Consider the following 12,081-nt stretch of genomic DNA (forward strand, 5'->3'; position numbering starts at 1 on the left):
ATTTTAACTGATCATTTACTATTCTAAAATCTGTTTGGTGTATCACAAATACAGAATAGTGTTAATATTGGACATATTTAAACACATGTCATCAATTTCACAATATTCATCATTAATGAAAGCAGCTGTTAAAAAAAAAAAAAAAAAAAAGGTGTCACACTAATTAATGTGAAACGCATCCAAATATATAACAAAATATCACAAATTGCATACATCACCTCATATATAGACAGAAAGTAAATTTTTATGGTAATTAAAATATACATTTTGTTAACGAGCTCTCAGAGCAAATTCCAACACAACGTCGAAGCAATAATGGAGGATCTTGTTATTGTCTTGATAGCCCTCTTCAGTTTGGCTGTTATTAGTGGTACGATATCTTGTTGCATCTGTCTGCAGGCGGATGAGAAGAAACGAACAGTCACCACTACTATCGATGACGCGAGAAGAAGTAAAGACGGTGGCTTCATGATTTTTCCAGTAGCGGCTGTCTCCTCCGGGGATCACTGCGGTCATCATGTCTCCTCCGGGGATCACGGCGGTGGTTGTGGTGGACATGGAGGAGGATGTGGCGGAGGATGCGGAGGTAATTAACGATTCTTCTGCTTTAGTTTAGGCCATTCGTAATTTTGTTTATAGTACCATCGACTAAACCCAGTTAAAGAAAATTTAAATTTCAAGTTACTGACTCCACTGAGATTTTTATTATTATTGGTTATTGCAAACGCTACAAAATATATTACATACCTACCTAACTCTTCCATATCCATGAAAAATTTGCATTTTCTTGATGTATCCATGAACAAAAAAAAGAAGTTGTCAATTGATTAGTAAAAGTTAGACATAATCGCGCTCCAGTGGAGAATGGAGATCAAAGGCATATACGGTGGAATGGTTAACTAATTAGATAATCGAATGACTCCATAAAGAGGAATAAAGTGTAATTCACTGAATCGAGGATGCTTCCTCGTTGTTGAGGAGAGTTGTATTCAACAAGATGGATGATGATCGAACAAACTCATCAGAAACGCGTCAATCATAATTGTGAAATAATTTTGTTCTTGTGGTGTAAAATCAGATTATAATATGAATCACTAACTTATGGACCCTATAGAAAATCAAGAGGAGTTATTGTGAGATATTATTATTATGTAAATATGTATCGCTATCTATCTAATTAAGGAAATTAGGTTAACATTCTTTTCCTATATAAACCAAACCATATCTGTATAAACCACACCGGTGTTCTCTTAACTTAACAGAAGCATCTAGACAGCCTCTTCACACGGTTAAGAAAACTTTAACGTCTCATCATCATACGCCACGTGTCAAAACCTGGTGCCTTCAAGAACGTTCGCCTTTACTCTTCTTCTCTTTTTAACTGCTTTTATAACTTCTACAATCCTAATTTTTTCTCAGCCTCGAAATCTCAAATTTTCTCGGGAAAAAAAAAAACGTAACGATCGAACCAAAAACAAAAAAAAGGAAAACAAATTCCGAAACTTGTTAATTCCTAGATCATCGTCCTTCTTCTTCTCCGGTTCTTTCCAGTATTCGAATATTCCCGCGTTCGTTTGATCAAGAATCCATTGTGTCGGTCGATTACAGTTTTACAGAATGCATAAGTGGAATCTTCCTTACCGGAAAGATGACGTGGAGACCGGCGCTAGTGGCGGTGAGAGAACTCTTTATCCGACGATGCTCGAGAGCCCCGAACTCCGATGGGGTTTCATCCGTAAGGTATATTCCATAATCGTTTTCCAGCTTTTAGCAACCATCGCCGTCGCCGCCACGGTGGTTTTCGTCCGTCCGATTGCCGTGTTCTTCGCCACCACTAGTGCCGGTCTTGCTCTCTGGATTGTCCTAATCATCACACCTCTTCTAGGTAACCAAAAAAATCTAAATTCAATTCGATGTTTTTTATTTATTTTAGGGTTTTGGTTTAATTTGTTATTGTTCTGTTTTGGTTGCAGTAATGTGTCCTCTGTACTATTACCACCAGAAACATCCGGTGAATTACTTGCTTCTAGGGATCTTCACGGTGGCTATGGCTTTCGCCATTGGATTGACGTGTGCTTTCACCAGTGGTAAGTCTTTCCTTGTCACACACTCTACTTCTCCTCCTTATTCCTTTCTTGTCTTTCAAGCGACTTATATTAATTGCTTTAAACCACACGCTTTCTATAATAGCCTGTAAGGACCTCCAATACATTTTAGCTGGTTTTGACTTTCCTCATACTCAATAATTGGTTCACTGATAGCTTAATCTTTCCATAGAAACCATTGATTTGTCTTTATACCACATTGGATAAACCCTTATGTAGTTTCAAATTATTCATTAAATTTTGGAAATTTGTTGCTGGAACAGGAAAAGTGATTCTTGAAGCAGCGATTTTAACGACAGTAGTGGTGCTTTCCTTAACCTTGTACACCTTTTGGGCGGCGAAGAAAGGATATGACTTCAATTTCCTCGGTCCATTCTTATTTGGTGCTCTCATCGTTCTCATGGTCTTTGCCCTTATTCAGGTAAGTATACACACTTCTTTTGGTTTTAACATTGGAATGCAAGAACTGAAAACAGAGCCTAATGGTGGCTTTTTTGTTTTTTTGCAGATATTCTTTCCGTTGGGTCGGCTCTCAGTGATGATCTATGGTTGTTTAGCTGCGATAATATTCTGTGGGTACATAGTTTACGATACAGACAATCTCATCAAACGTTACAGTTACGATGAGTACATCTGGGCTGCAGTTTCGCTCTACTTGGATATTATCAACCTCTTCTTGGCTCTCCTTACCATTTTCAGAGCTGCCGAATGAAGCGTCTTTGCTCCTTTTTTTAAGTCATGATCAGTGTTATTATCATGTCCTTCAAATATGTAAATCTTTGATATTATTTGTTAACAGAACCTCCTTTTCTTTGGCAAGCTAACTTGTTTTAGTAATCGATTAGTATTGGAACTTGCGCTTAAAGTCCATATTCTGTTGTTTTAACACAACACAGCTATGTCTGCATCTGAAACGCAGACTCAGAACAAAACTTGAAACTTTGACTTTTCCTCTTAACCATTTCCAACATACAAATTTCTTTCAAACTCTACAAAAACGCAAAAAGAGATATTAGCAGAAGTGTTTCTCTTTCCATATCAAACTTCAATTCGATTCCATTCACATGAATATTATTTTATTTAGATTACTTGCAACAACAAATCTAACAATCACGGAGATGGAGGCGGCTGCACGCACCCACAAAGTATCCTGTTTTTCATTCTCTTTCGTCGCTCACCTCTCACTCCACTATAGATATAGTCCCGAAGAAGAATCCTCGTTTTGCTATCAGATATCTTTGCTTTTGCTCGATTCTCTCTATCTCCATCCATTTTCAGTAATAGAAACTGTAATCTCTGTATCTCCAACTGTAACCTACCAATCTTCTCTGATCCTCTTCTCGCCTGTTCTGATATCCTCTTCCTTCTGCTACTCTCATTCTCATCAAGATCCATTGATGATTTACTTCCATCTGATCTCTCAAATCCGTTTTGGACTTTCGTCACCAACTTCCTGTTGACGCTTAAAAGTTTCTCTAATGCTTCTTCAGCATCATTGATCTGTCCCTTGATCGTGTCATACTCGTTTTCTTTTCCTTTCTCGCCTTTCTCCTCTGTCTCCACTTTGCTTTTCAAATCTTCAACAGCAACATGAAGATTTGCGAGTTTCTGTAAATCTGAACCAAGTCTCTCGAGAACTTTCCTCTTGTTCGCTTCTTTGTTTGAATCCGTGAATCTATCAGAGACCTCTAGTTTGTCCACAACCAATGACTCTTCAGACAACGATTTACCTTTCTGAGGATTCTGTGGCTTTACCTCTAAACTGTGCTCATCTTCTACCTTCAAAATGTCTCTCTTACTTATCCCATATGATGAGCAATCAGAAACCTGATCAAGAACGATATCTTTTGTGATCATCTCGCTTTCCTCGAAATAGATGTCGTGGTTCTGTTTCCGTAAGTTTCCACTTCTCCTTCTGCTTCTTCGGGCAGAAGAAGACTTCAATTCTTCCATTGCAAGCTTTTTGGTTACTGACTCCTCAATAGCTTTGATTCTCAAACGCATTTCTTGCAACTCTAAGAATTTATCGTTGTTATCCAATGTTGAAGCAGTGTCCTGGTAAGAGATACCCACAAAAGATTGGTTACTTTCCAGCAAGAAAAAGTTGAAATTAACAGAGCAAGATTACCTAGACCAAGGGTAAAGCTATCTAAAACTTCATAAAGGTCACCTAACAAGTATATGATTATTAGAAGCAGATTTGTGCTAAGAAAACTTACGGTGGCAATCTCGAATTCGTGAGGCATGGCATGTTTTTCTAGAGATTCTATGCTTTCCTTCAACAGGAAAATAGCTTGGGCGTATTTGCACATAATATCATTCTGTTCTTTGTTCGCATCCTCCAAGTTGTTCACTCTTCCTTTAAGCTGGTCAATCTCCATGTCTTTTAACGTGCTTCTGCTTTCAAGGTTCCTACAGGCTTCAGCCAGCTCATGGGTCAACCCTTGAAGCAATGTTTCATGAACAGCTGAAATCTGCAAATCTCCAAACAATGTTGCAGATTGAGACTCCCATTTTTCAATCTCATTCCTTTCTGTAGAAAGCTCCTGGTTTAGCTTTTCCTTCTCCACTTTGATTTCTTGGAGCTCCATGAGTGAATTCATCAAGTCAGCTTCCAATTTCAGATTAGCTTCATTGGAATGACTATTCTTCTTCACCTGCTCATCGTAATCTCCACGAAGTTTCAAGACCTGCATATCCTTTTCTTCTTCTATCGCTTTAGCGTCCTTGTATCTACATTCTAGACCCTCCACTGCCTTGGATAACTCAGTTTTTTCGTTTTGCACAATAGATATCATCAGCATTGCTTCTAAAAGCTCTTTCTCCTTTTGACCCAACTGATCCTTCACACTAGCAATTTCATGTTCCAACTGATCATTGGCAGATCTGGCAGAGATAAGTTCGGCATCCGACTTCTCTAGCAAACCTTCAAGCTGCAAGTTCTCAATTTCTGCAGATTTTAACTTATCACCAACCTCCATTACCTCTTCCTCGAGCTTATGCTTAACAAAACTGAGTCTGTCCAGATCCTCGTTTAGTTTCACCGCTCCTGCAAGTTTTTCCAAAACGACATCCTCCAAAACAAGAATAAGATTGCTTTGATAGATAGTTTCAGAAAGAAGCAAAGAGATATCCTCTTCTAGTTTATGTTTCTCCTCCTCCAACCGCAATGTTGAATTTTTCAAGTATCTTTTCTCGTCTAGAGTCTTGTAATTCTCTCCCTGCAAAATTGTGTAGTCATCTCGAAATTGCAACAGTTGCCTGTGCAAATCCTCAATTTCCACCTTCAAGACTTCTTCTCTGTTGACTCCTTGATTAACTTTTGTGCTCAATTCTCTGTTCGTAAAGATAAGTTTCTGCGTCTCATCCCGCGAAAACGAAAGCTGCTGACACTGAGATTTTAGTTCTTCCTCGAGGATTTTCTTCTCTGTCTCAATACCTACAGCTTCTGATTTAAGTTGCCGAAGAAATTCAACAAGGACGAGGTTCTCAATGGCAGAGTCCTGGTTTTCATCCCGAATCCTCAAAAGCATAGTTTGCATGTCATCAAGTCTTTCCAAAATGTCACGCATATTTTTCTCGTCTCGCGAGTTCTCGTCACCGGAATCTATACCTGGAATTAATGCAAGCTTCATCAATACCTGGTAGATCCCCGTTCTCAGTATTTTAATGCAGTTAATCGAGGAGTCAATCTGCATTTGTTTCCCAATATTTTCCTCCTCTAGTTCGGAGACTAGCTTCTCTAACAGTTTAGAAGCCTCTTTAAGATTCTGATTCTCAGCAATCAGAGAGGAACTCTTCTCAAGCCACTCCTGCAAACATTTATGCAGAACGATAATCTCAATGTGAGCATCATGAGATCGATCCAGCTCCATTTGATATTCTCTCTCCCGGCATTGATTTTCATCTTGAAGGTGACGGATCTTTGATTCCATGCCATTCATCCGACTCTCGGAGAACTCCACAAAACTAGTATACTCACGGTCTTTGCCATCTAAAGACACCCCTAACTCTTCAATTTTCTGAAGGGATAACTCTCTCTCGGTCACTAATTCCAGAACTTTCACTTTTAAATCTGCCTGTACTTTCTCTAGATCTTCAATTCTTTTTCTCATAATATCCATTTCGGAGAGTAAGCTTTCTCGTTCACTAGTTAAACTGGACTTGTCGTCATTCAGCAGGTGGCATGAATCTTCCAGGCTTTTCAATTTTGACTTGAGTTCTTCAAGTTCTTCATTGGCCTTAGAGAGAGAATTATCCAGTAACCTGTTCTCCTCAGAGAGTTTCTTGCTGTTTTCTGTAGCACTCTGCAGACGGGTAATCAACATGTCCTTCTCAGAATGAAGGCCTGACTTCTCTTCTGCGAGTGACATACAAACTTCCTCCAATGTCTTTAGCTTTCCTCTAATTGTTTCCAGCTCAGAATTCAAATCTGAAATGGAGTTCTCCAGAAGAAAGTTTTTCTGAACAAGTTTATCCATCATTTCTAACTTCTCAAGCAAGGCCGTCTTTTCGATACTTTCTTTTTCATTAATTTCTTTTAACTTTGAGTTCTCCTCCTGCAACTCCTTGACAGAAGACCCAAAGCCTTCTGGATGTAAACCAACCAGCTCCACCTGTTCTACAATGGACTGGTGTTTCGTCCCTATCTGACTTAATTCCTCTTTAAGACAGTATATTTCTTGCTGTAAAGCATTTCTCTGGTCCACTCTCAGTTCAACTTCTGCTTCAAGTTTCTGTATTGTCCCCCGTAGCCTTGAGACCTCTTCCTGCAAACTTTTAATTGATGAAGCCGAGGAAAGATTGAGCTCACTGAGACTTTTGTTCTCGTCTTTGGCTTCCTGGACTTCCTCCTGTAAACCATGGTTACGGGCCTCCATATCTTTCAGGATTTGAGACCTGTTTTGCAGTTCCAATGCCAAAGTGCTTAGCTCCTCCTGAGACTGAGAGTGCAATTGTTGCAGGGTTTGAAAGGCGGTCTCAGCTTCCATGAAACGCAAGTGTTCTTCTTGTACAGAAGTCCACAATTTTCCCATCTCTTTCTGCTTCTCCGTGAGCTCATGACTTTGACTCCCCAGTTTCTCCAATAAACCATCCAGCTCAGAATGCAGATTTTGATTTGATCTCTCAAGCACAACACATTTTTCCTCTGCAAATTTTAACTTAGCAACTCCATCCTCTATTTCACGGCTAAGCCTTTGAGTTTCTTCTTGAGCATGAAACAGCTTAAGCTTTAAATCTGCAATTGTGTCCAGGCACTGTTGGTACTGGAGTTCATAAGCTTCGTTTTCTTCAGTTAATTTGGAAATCTTACGCTTCAAGCTGTCAACTTCACCCTCAGCATTTTCAACCCGCTGATTGGTTAACCTTGCATCTTCCTCAGCTTTGTGCAACCTCTCCTCCAGGTTAGATATGGTTTCCAAGCATTGTTGATATTGAACAAGAGCAGCTTCCTTTTCAGTTTCGGATCTAACAAGGCTATGCTTCAATGCTAAAGTTTCAGATTCGGCTCTGGTGGCTCGCTCATCTACTTCTCCAGCCTCCTTCTGCGCTAGAGAAATGCGATGCTCCAAATCAGCTATGTTTTGCAGACATTGCTGATACTGAAGAAGACTGGTCCCCTTTTCAACCTCTACTTTGCTGAGGGATTCTCTGAGCGTTTCAACCTCAGCTTCGGCTCTTGTGGCTCGTTCGATAAGCCCCTTAGAGTCCTCTTGTGCACGAGATACCTCAGACTCCAAATTAGACAGTCTCTCCAAATTCTGATCAAACTGGGCTAAGCTAGCTTCCTTTTCAGCCTGCACTTTAGAAAGAGCATCTTTTAAAGCAACAATTTCAGCCTCAGCTTTGCTGGCGCGTTCAGATTCTGAAAGAACCTTAGCATTTATTTCTTTTCCATCAACATCATTGAAATTCAATCCTTTCCTTGCCTTTCCAGTTTTGAAACCTTTACCGTTACTCACAGACTGAGGGTCTTCCATGAAGGCTATATTGCGCTTTACTGTACTCATATGAGAGAAAGAATTCCCGAACGCACCTTTCCGTAAATCATCGGGGTAAACAGGAGCTCGGATAGGTGGATAATTCTCAGGGGTTTGTGGATCAAACTCATCGATGGAAGAGCCAAGAGGTGACTCCTCACCAAACATCATGGGATCTTGGTTTGGGAAAGCTTCTGCCATAGTCTGCTGAGCATGACGAATAACACCGGTTGCGTGATCGTATCTTTCAGCTAATGCACGATACGCTCTATAAAACTCCTCAACTAATTTCATAAGTTCAGGCCGCTTTTTGTAATACATTTCTGCTCGCCTAGCAAAGGAGTCTGCATCTTCTTCAATAACCTTAATCATTTGCTTGACTTTACTATCCATATCTACACAACAAAAATAGAAACATGTGATCAGTAAATCGCAGACCAAAGGAATTTGCGGTTGCTACAACGTTAAAACAAGAAAGTGATATATATATATAAATACCTGTGAGATTCTCCTGAAGCCATTTGGAGTTCTTGGGGCTAATGTGACTATCCCACCACCAAGAATAGCGTTTAGAGTTACCATTCACAACAGCAGTCATTTTTTTCCCAGCAAAGTAAGTGGATAATTAAATCACTCCAGAACCAGGATATGAAGTCACTCTCAATGCCCAAAGTAGACCAGGATATATATTTCGTCCTCTGTAAAAATTCCTAAAACTAGAGAAGAACAAAATGTAAAAATAGCAAGGGTTAGTTAAGCTTTCACAATAATGAAACAAGTGTATTGATCAATCATATAAAAAAAAGACAAATACAGAAGAAAACAATAGAAACGAATTACCAAGTCAATGAAAGACCAAAATCGAGACAGAACAAAAAATAAACAAAAAATTAAATTCACTGGCCAAATCAAATCGGTAGTTATCAAAAAGTAACTCGTTCTCAGAAACACACCAACCAATTCGTTACAGATGACGATATTGTATGCTCTCTAAAAACGAGGATATATGAATTAAGACGATCACACACACAGACCCAGAATCACAGGGGGGGAAGAAGATAGCAAGTGAAACCACATGATCTTACATGAATCAGCGCACTAAATAAGCCGAAACTTGAAATTAGCTATCAGAAGTAAATCAATCCTAGCTACCAAAGCGAATCTAACAGTACTGTAAAAGCAAAGATTGTGAGCCTTACCGGACCAAACCAAAAAAAAATAATACTTATACAAGAGAAATCTTCGGATCAGCTTTTCAGCTTTCACTTCTTCGTCTTCTCATCTCATCATCTTCTTCCTCTAGATCTCTCTATTTCTCTCTCTTTCAGGCGTTTCAGAACTCTGGTTTCTACTTTTTACGTTGTGAAGAAGGAATTTTGGTTTAGGTATGGTGGACTTAGAGAGAGAGAGAGAGAGAAAAGCTAAGTAAATGACGAAGTTACCCTCCAATACAGTTCTCAAAAATGTTTTTGGTACATTACTATTATTTTAGTGCACTGTTGCGTGACTTTGCCTCCTTGGGATCGCCTTCGCTGCCACCATGGATCTGCTATTAAATATTGAAAGATTAAAAAAAAAAAAACTTAATGCGACTTTCATGTCCAAATATAAATGATTTTTATCCATGTATATATTAAAATCTATCTTCACCATCGCGTGTGATTTTAGATTTTAGTAGTATTTGATTTCTTTATTTATGTCATATGCACATGAGAAAAATAAGAGATTCGATCTGATACTTCCCCTTTCCCCATGAAAATAATAGTATAATGGATGATATCAATTCTGCAGTTATTTTTTCTATATTTAATTTATTCTTATTTGTTTGTCAATGTATTAAAATTTTCTTTAAGAACGTTCAAAGTAATATGGATTTTTTAATAAAAAAGAAAAAAAAATAAGATGGATTTATTTTGCTGAACCTTTTTTTATTTCATTTATTTGAAATATCGATCATAATCTTACTGTCTGTGTGCTCAAAAACTAAAAAGATTTTAAGATTTTTTATTGAGAATAATCTCCTATAAATATTAATAGAAAAGCAGTTTAAAAAAAAAATTAATCTATCACGTTTATATAGCTCCAGTGCCTTTTTTTAATAAATACTCTTACATCTTATTATTATGTACATATATATAAGATAGGATTCTTTTCTGTTAGTTTATAAAAATGAAAGATTTAAAACAATTAAAATCTGGAAATATATTTAATTATTAATTTCATAATATATTTAATTATTATAAGTAAATTACATTTCCAGAATAATAATAAAATTAATTCATTTATTACCACTTTATACATTATTCTCATTGCATTTTTAAACTTAGTATTTGTTTAAATTAAATTAATTAGTATAAAAAATATTGCTTTATCTATTTAATAGCATAGTGATGAAAATAATAATTTAAGATATAAAATATGTGAATTTGATTTTTAGAAACACCAAAAAACATCAAAATTTTCTACTCCAATTTAAAATTATTTTCTAAATTCAAATATTTCACGAAATAAAACCTATTTTACATAAAAAAAAAAAAGTAAATTTGAATAAACAAAAACAAACTTTATTTACATATTTTATTTTACTCAAATAAATCTTAAATTTTAATATAGTTTTACTCATAATAGTTTATTTAAATCGATTTATCGAGCATGCACGTTATAAGAGTTTTTCATACAGTATTCAAATACGAAATAATGATAGGGGACGCTGACAAGAGATAAGTGACAAAGACAGGATGTCTTGGACGGTGAGGTCTCTCGGTCCACTTTCGTCACCCTTTGTTTCTTTCTCCACGTTGGATTTTTTTAGATTCGACCTATTGCGATCTTGCGTGTCCAACTTTTTTCAATCAATCTAAAGTTGCTATTAAAGTTTGTTGAGTCGGAGTTACGTTCTTCATCATGACTTCTTTTTTTTGTTTTATGTAAAAAATTCAGTATATATACAAAGTACAACATATGTTGGCTTACCGTTAATTAATGTGTACTGTATAGTTTGAGTTACCCGATTGAATCATTTCATTCAGCTTTCTGATAAATTATCACAAGATTGAAATACGAGAGAAGGTCAACATTAATTTAAATTTACAATAATTTGACATGCATGCTTTTTGTTGTTTGGTATTGCATTACTTCTTCAGTTCTTTGATACAACTTATGTCATCCTTTTTTTTTTTTTTTTTTTTTTTTTTTTTTTTGTTACCAAACCAGACGCAACCGAAGATTTGAAGAAACGGACAAATATATTATCTACCTATTGGAACACAATTAGGGTGTCTGAGTCTGACTTTTAAGCATCACAAAACGGTTTTGGTATATATGTTTACATGACGTTTCGCATGAGTTACGATTCATTCTAATAAATCAACAGCGTGACTTCAAATCAATTGTGTCCCTCGAGTTTATTAGAATATATATATGTTCGGTTGCCAATATTGAATTAATAAAAAAAACTCTGTGTGTGTGTGTTTATTTTCTTAATGTTATTTTTATTGTCGGTTCTAGAATGTATAGAGGAAGTCTACAAAGCAAAAATAAATGAATTAGATGAGTCAACACTCAACAGCCACCTACCTAACCACAACACACTTTAATTGTTCCAGCTCCCCCCCCAAAGATTAGTAGTAGTACATTATAGTTTTTATTTGTTCAGAAATCATTTATAATTATCCCTCCATATGCTTTTCACATTATCAAAGTTGATCCTCTATTAAACTCTGAAGTGAAATTTAAAAACACACAACAACATCAATGCTATTTATATCGATAATTCAAAATTAATAATATTTCAAAATGCCCAAAAACAATAAAAAAATCGAAGCATGTAAGCCCATAATTGAAACAAAGCCTTATGCCAATGCTTCGCGAACGATAGGCCCATTAGAAAACGGAAGCCTATAAGTAAGCCCATGACACTGTAGCGATAGGGTAGAGACGCAACGCAAGCGGCACATCAGACGCATATCCATTTAGACGACCAACCATGATAAAGT

At 36.9% G+C, this 12,081-nt stretch overlaps 2 protein-coding genes across 2 annotated transcripts; one reads left to right on the forward strand and one right to left on the reverse strand.

The window, feature by feature from the left end:
* The first annotated feature begins 366 nt into the window (after nucleotides 1-366).
* LOC104738803 (protein LIFEGUARD 4) lies at nucleotides 367-2,924 on the forward strand. Its single transcript, XM_010459014.3, has 4 exons — nucleotides 367-1,885; nucleotides 1,974-2,087; nucleotides 2,369-2,526; nucleotides 2,614-2,924. The coding sequence occupies exons 1-4, from the start codon at nucleotides 1,618-1,620 to the stop codon at nucleotides 2,815-2,817; spliced, it is 744 nt and encodes a 247-aa protein (XP_010457316.2). The 5' UTR covers nucleotides 367-1,617; the 3' UTR covers nucleotides 2,818-2,924.
* A 193-nt stretch (nucleotides 2,925-3,117) lies between these two features.
* LOC104754416 (protein NETWORKED 1D) lies at nucleotides 3,118-9,871 on the reverse strand. Its single transcript, XM_087496235.1, has 4 exons — nucleotides 9,286-9,871; nucleotides 8,585-8,802; nucleotides 4,325-8,481; nucleotides 3,118-4,160 (listed from the first exon to the last, which is right to left on the reverse strand). Exons 2-4 carry the CDS (start codon nucleotides 8,682-8,684, stop codon nucleotides 3,216-3,218), a joined length of 5,202 nt encoding a protein of 1,733 aa, XP_087352361.1. The 5' UTR covers nucleotides 8,685-8,802; nucleotides 9,286-9,871; the 3' UTR covers nucleotides 3,118-3,215.
* Between the last annotated feature and the right edge of the window lie 2,210 nt (nucleotides 9,872-12,081).

Source organism: Camelina sativa, chromosome 17 (assembly GCF_030686135.1).
Source record: "Camelina sativa cultivar CO46 ecotype springtype chromosome 17, ASM3068613v1".
Lineage (NCBI taxonomy): Eukaryota > Viridiplantae > Streptophyta > Magnoliopsida > Brassicales > Brassicaceae > Camelina > Camelina sativa.

Excerpts from the sequence above, each read along its gene's own strand:
- LOC104738803 (XM_010459014.3), top strand. The coding sequence starts at position 1,618 with ATGCATAAGTGGAATCTTCCTTACCGGAAAGATGACGTGGAGACCGGC. Across the intron at positions 1,886-1,973 it reads AATCATCACACCTCTTCTAG|TAATGTGTCCTCTGTACTAT; the intron begins GTAACCAAAAAA and ends TTTTGGTTGCAG. Across the intron at positions 2,527-2,613 it reads TGGTCTTTGCCCTTATTCAG|ATATTCTTTCCGTTGGGTCG; the intron begins GTAAGTATACAC and ends GTTTTTTTGCAG.
- LOC104754416 (XM_087496235.1), bottom strand. The coding sequence starts at position 8,684 with ATGACTGCTGTTGTGAATGGTAACTCTAAACGCTATTCTTGGTGGTGG. Across the intron at positions 8,482-8,584 it reads GCTTCAGGAGAATCTCACAG|ATATGGATAGTAAAGTCAAG; the intron begins GTATTTATATAT and ends TTTGTTGTGTAG. Across the intron at positions 4,161-4,324 it reads ACGAATTCGAGATTGCCACC|GACACTGCTTCAACATTGGA; the intron begins GTAAGTTTTCTT and ends ATCTCTTACCAG.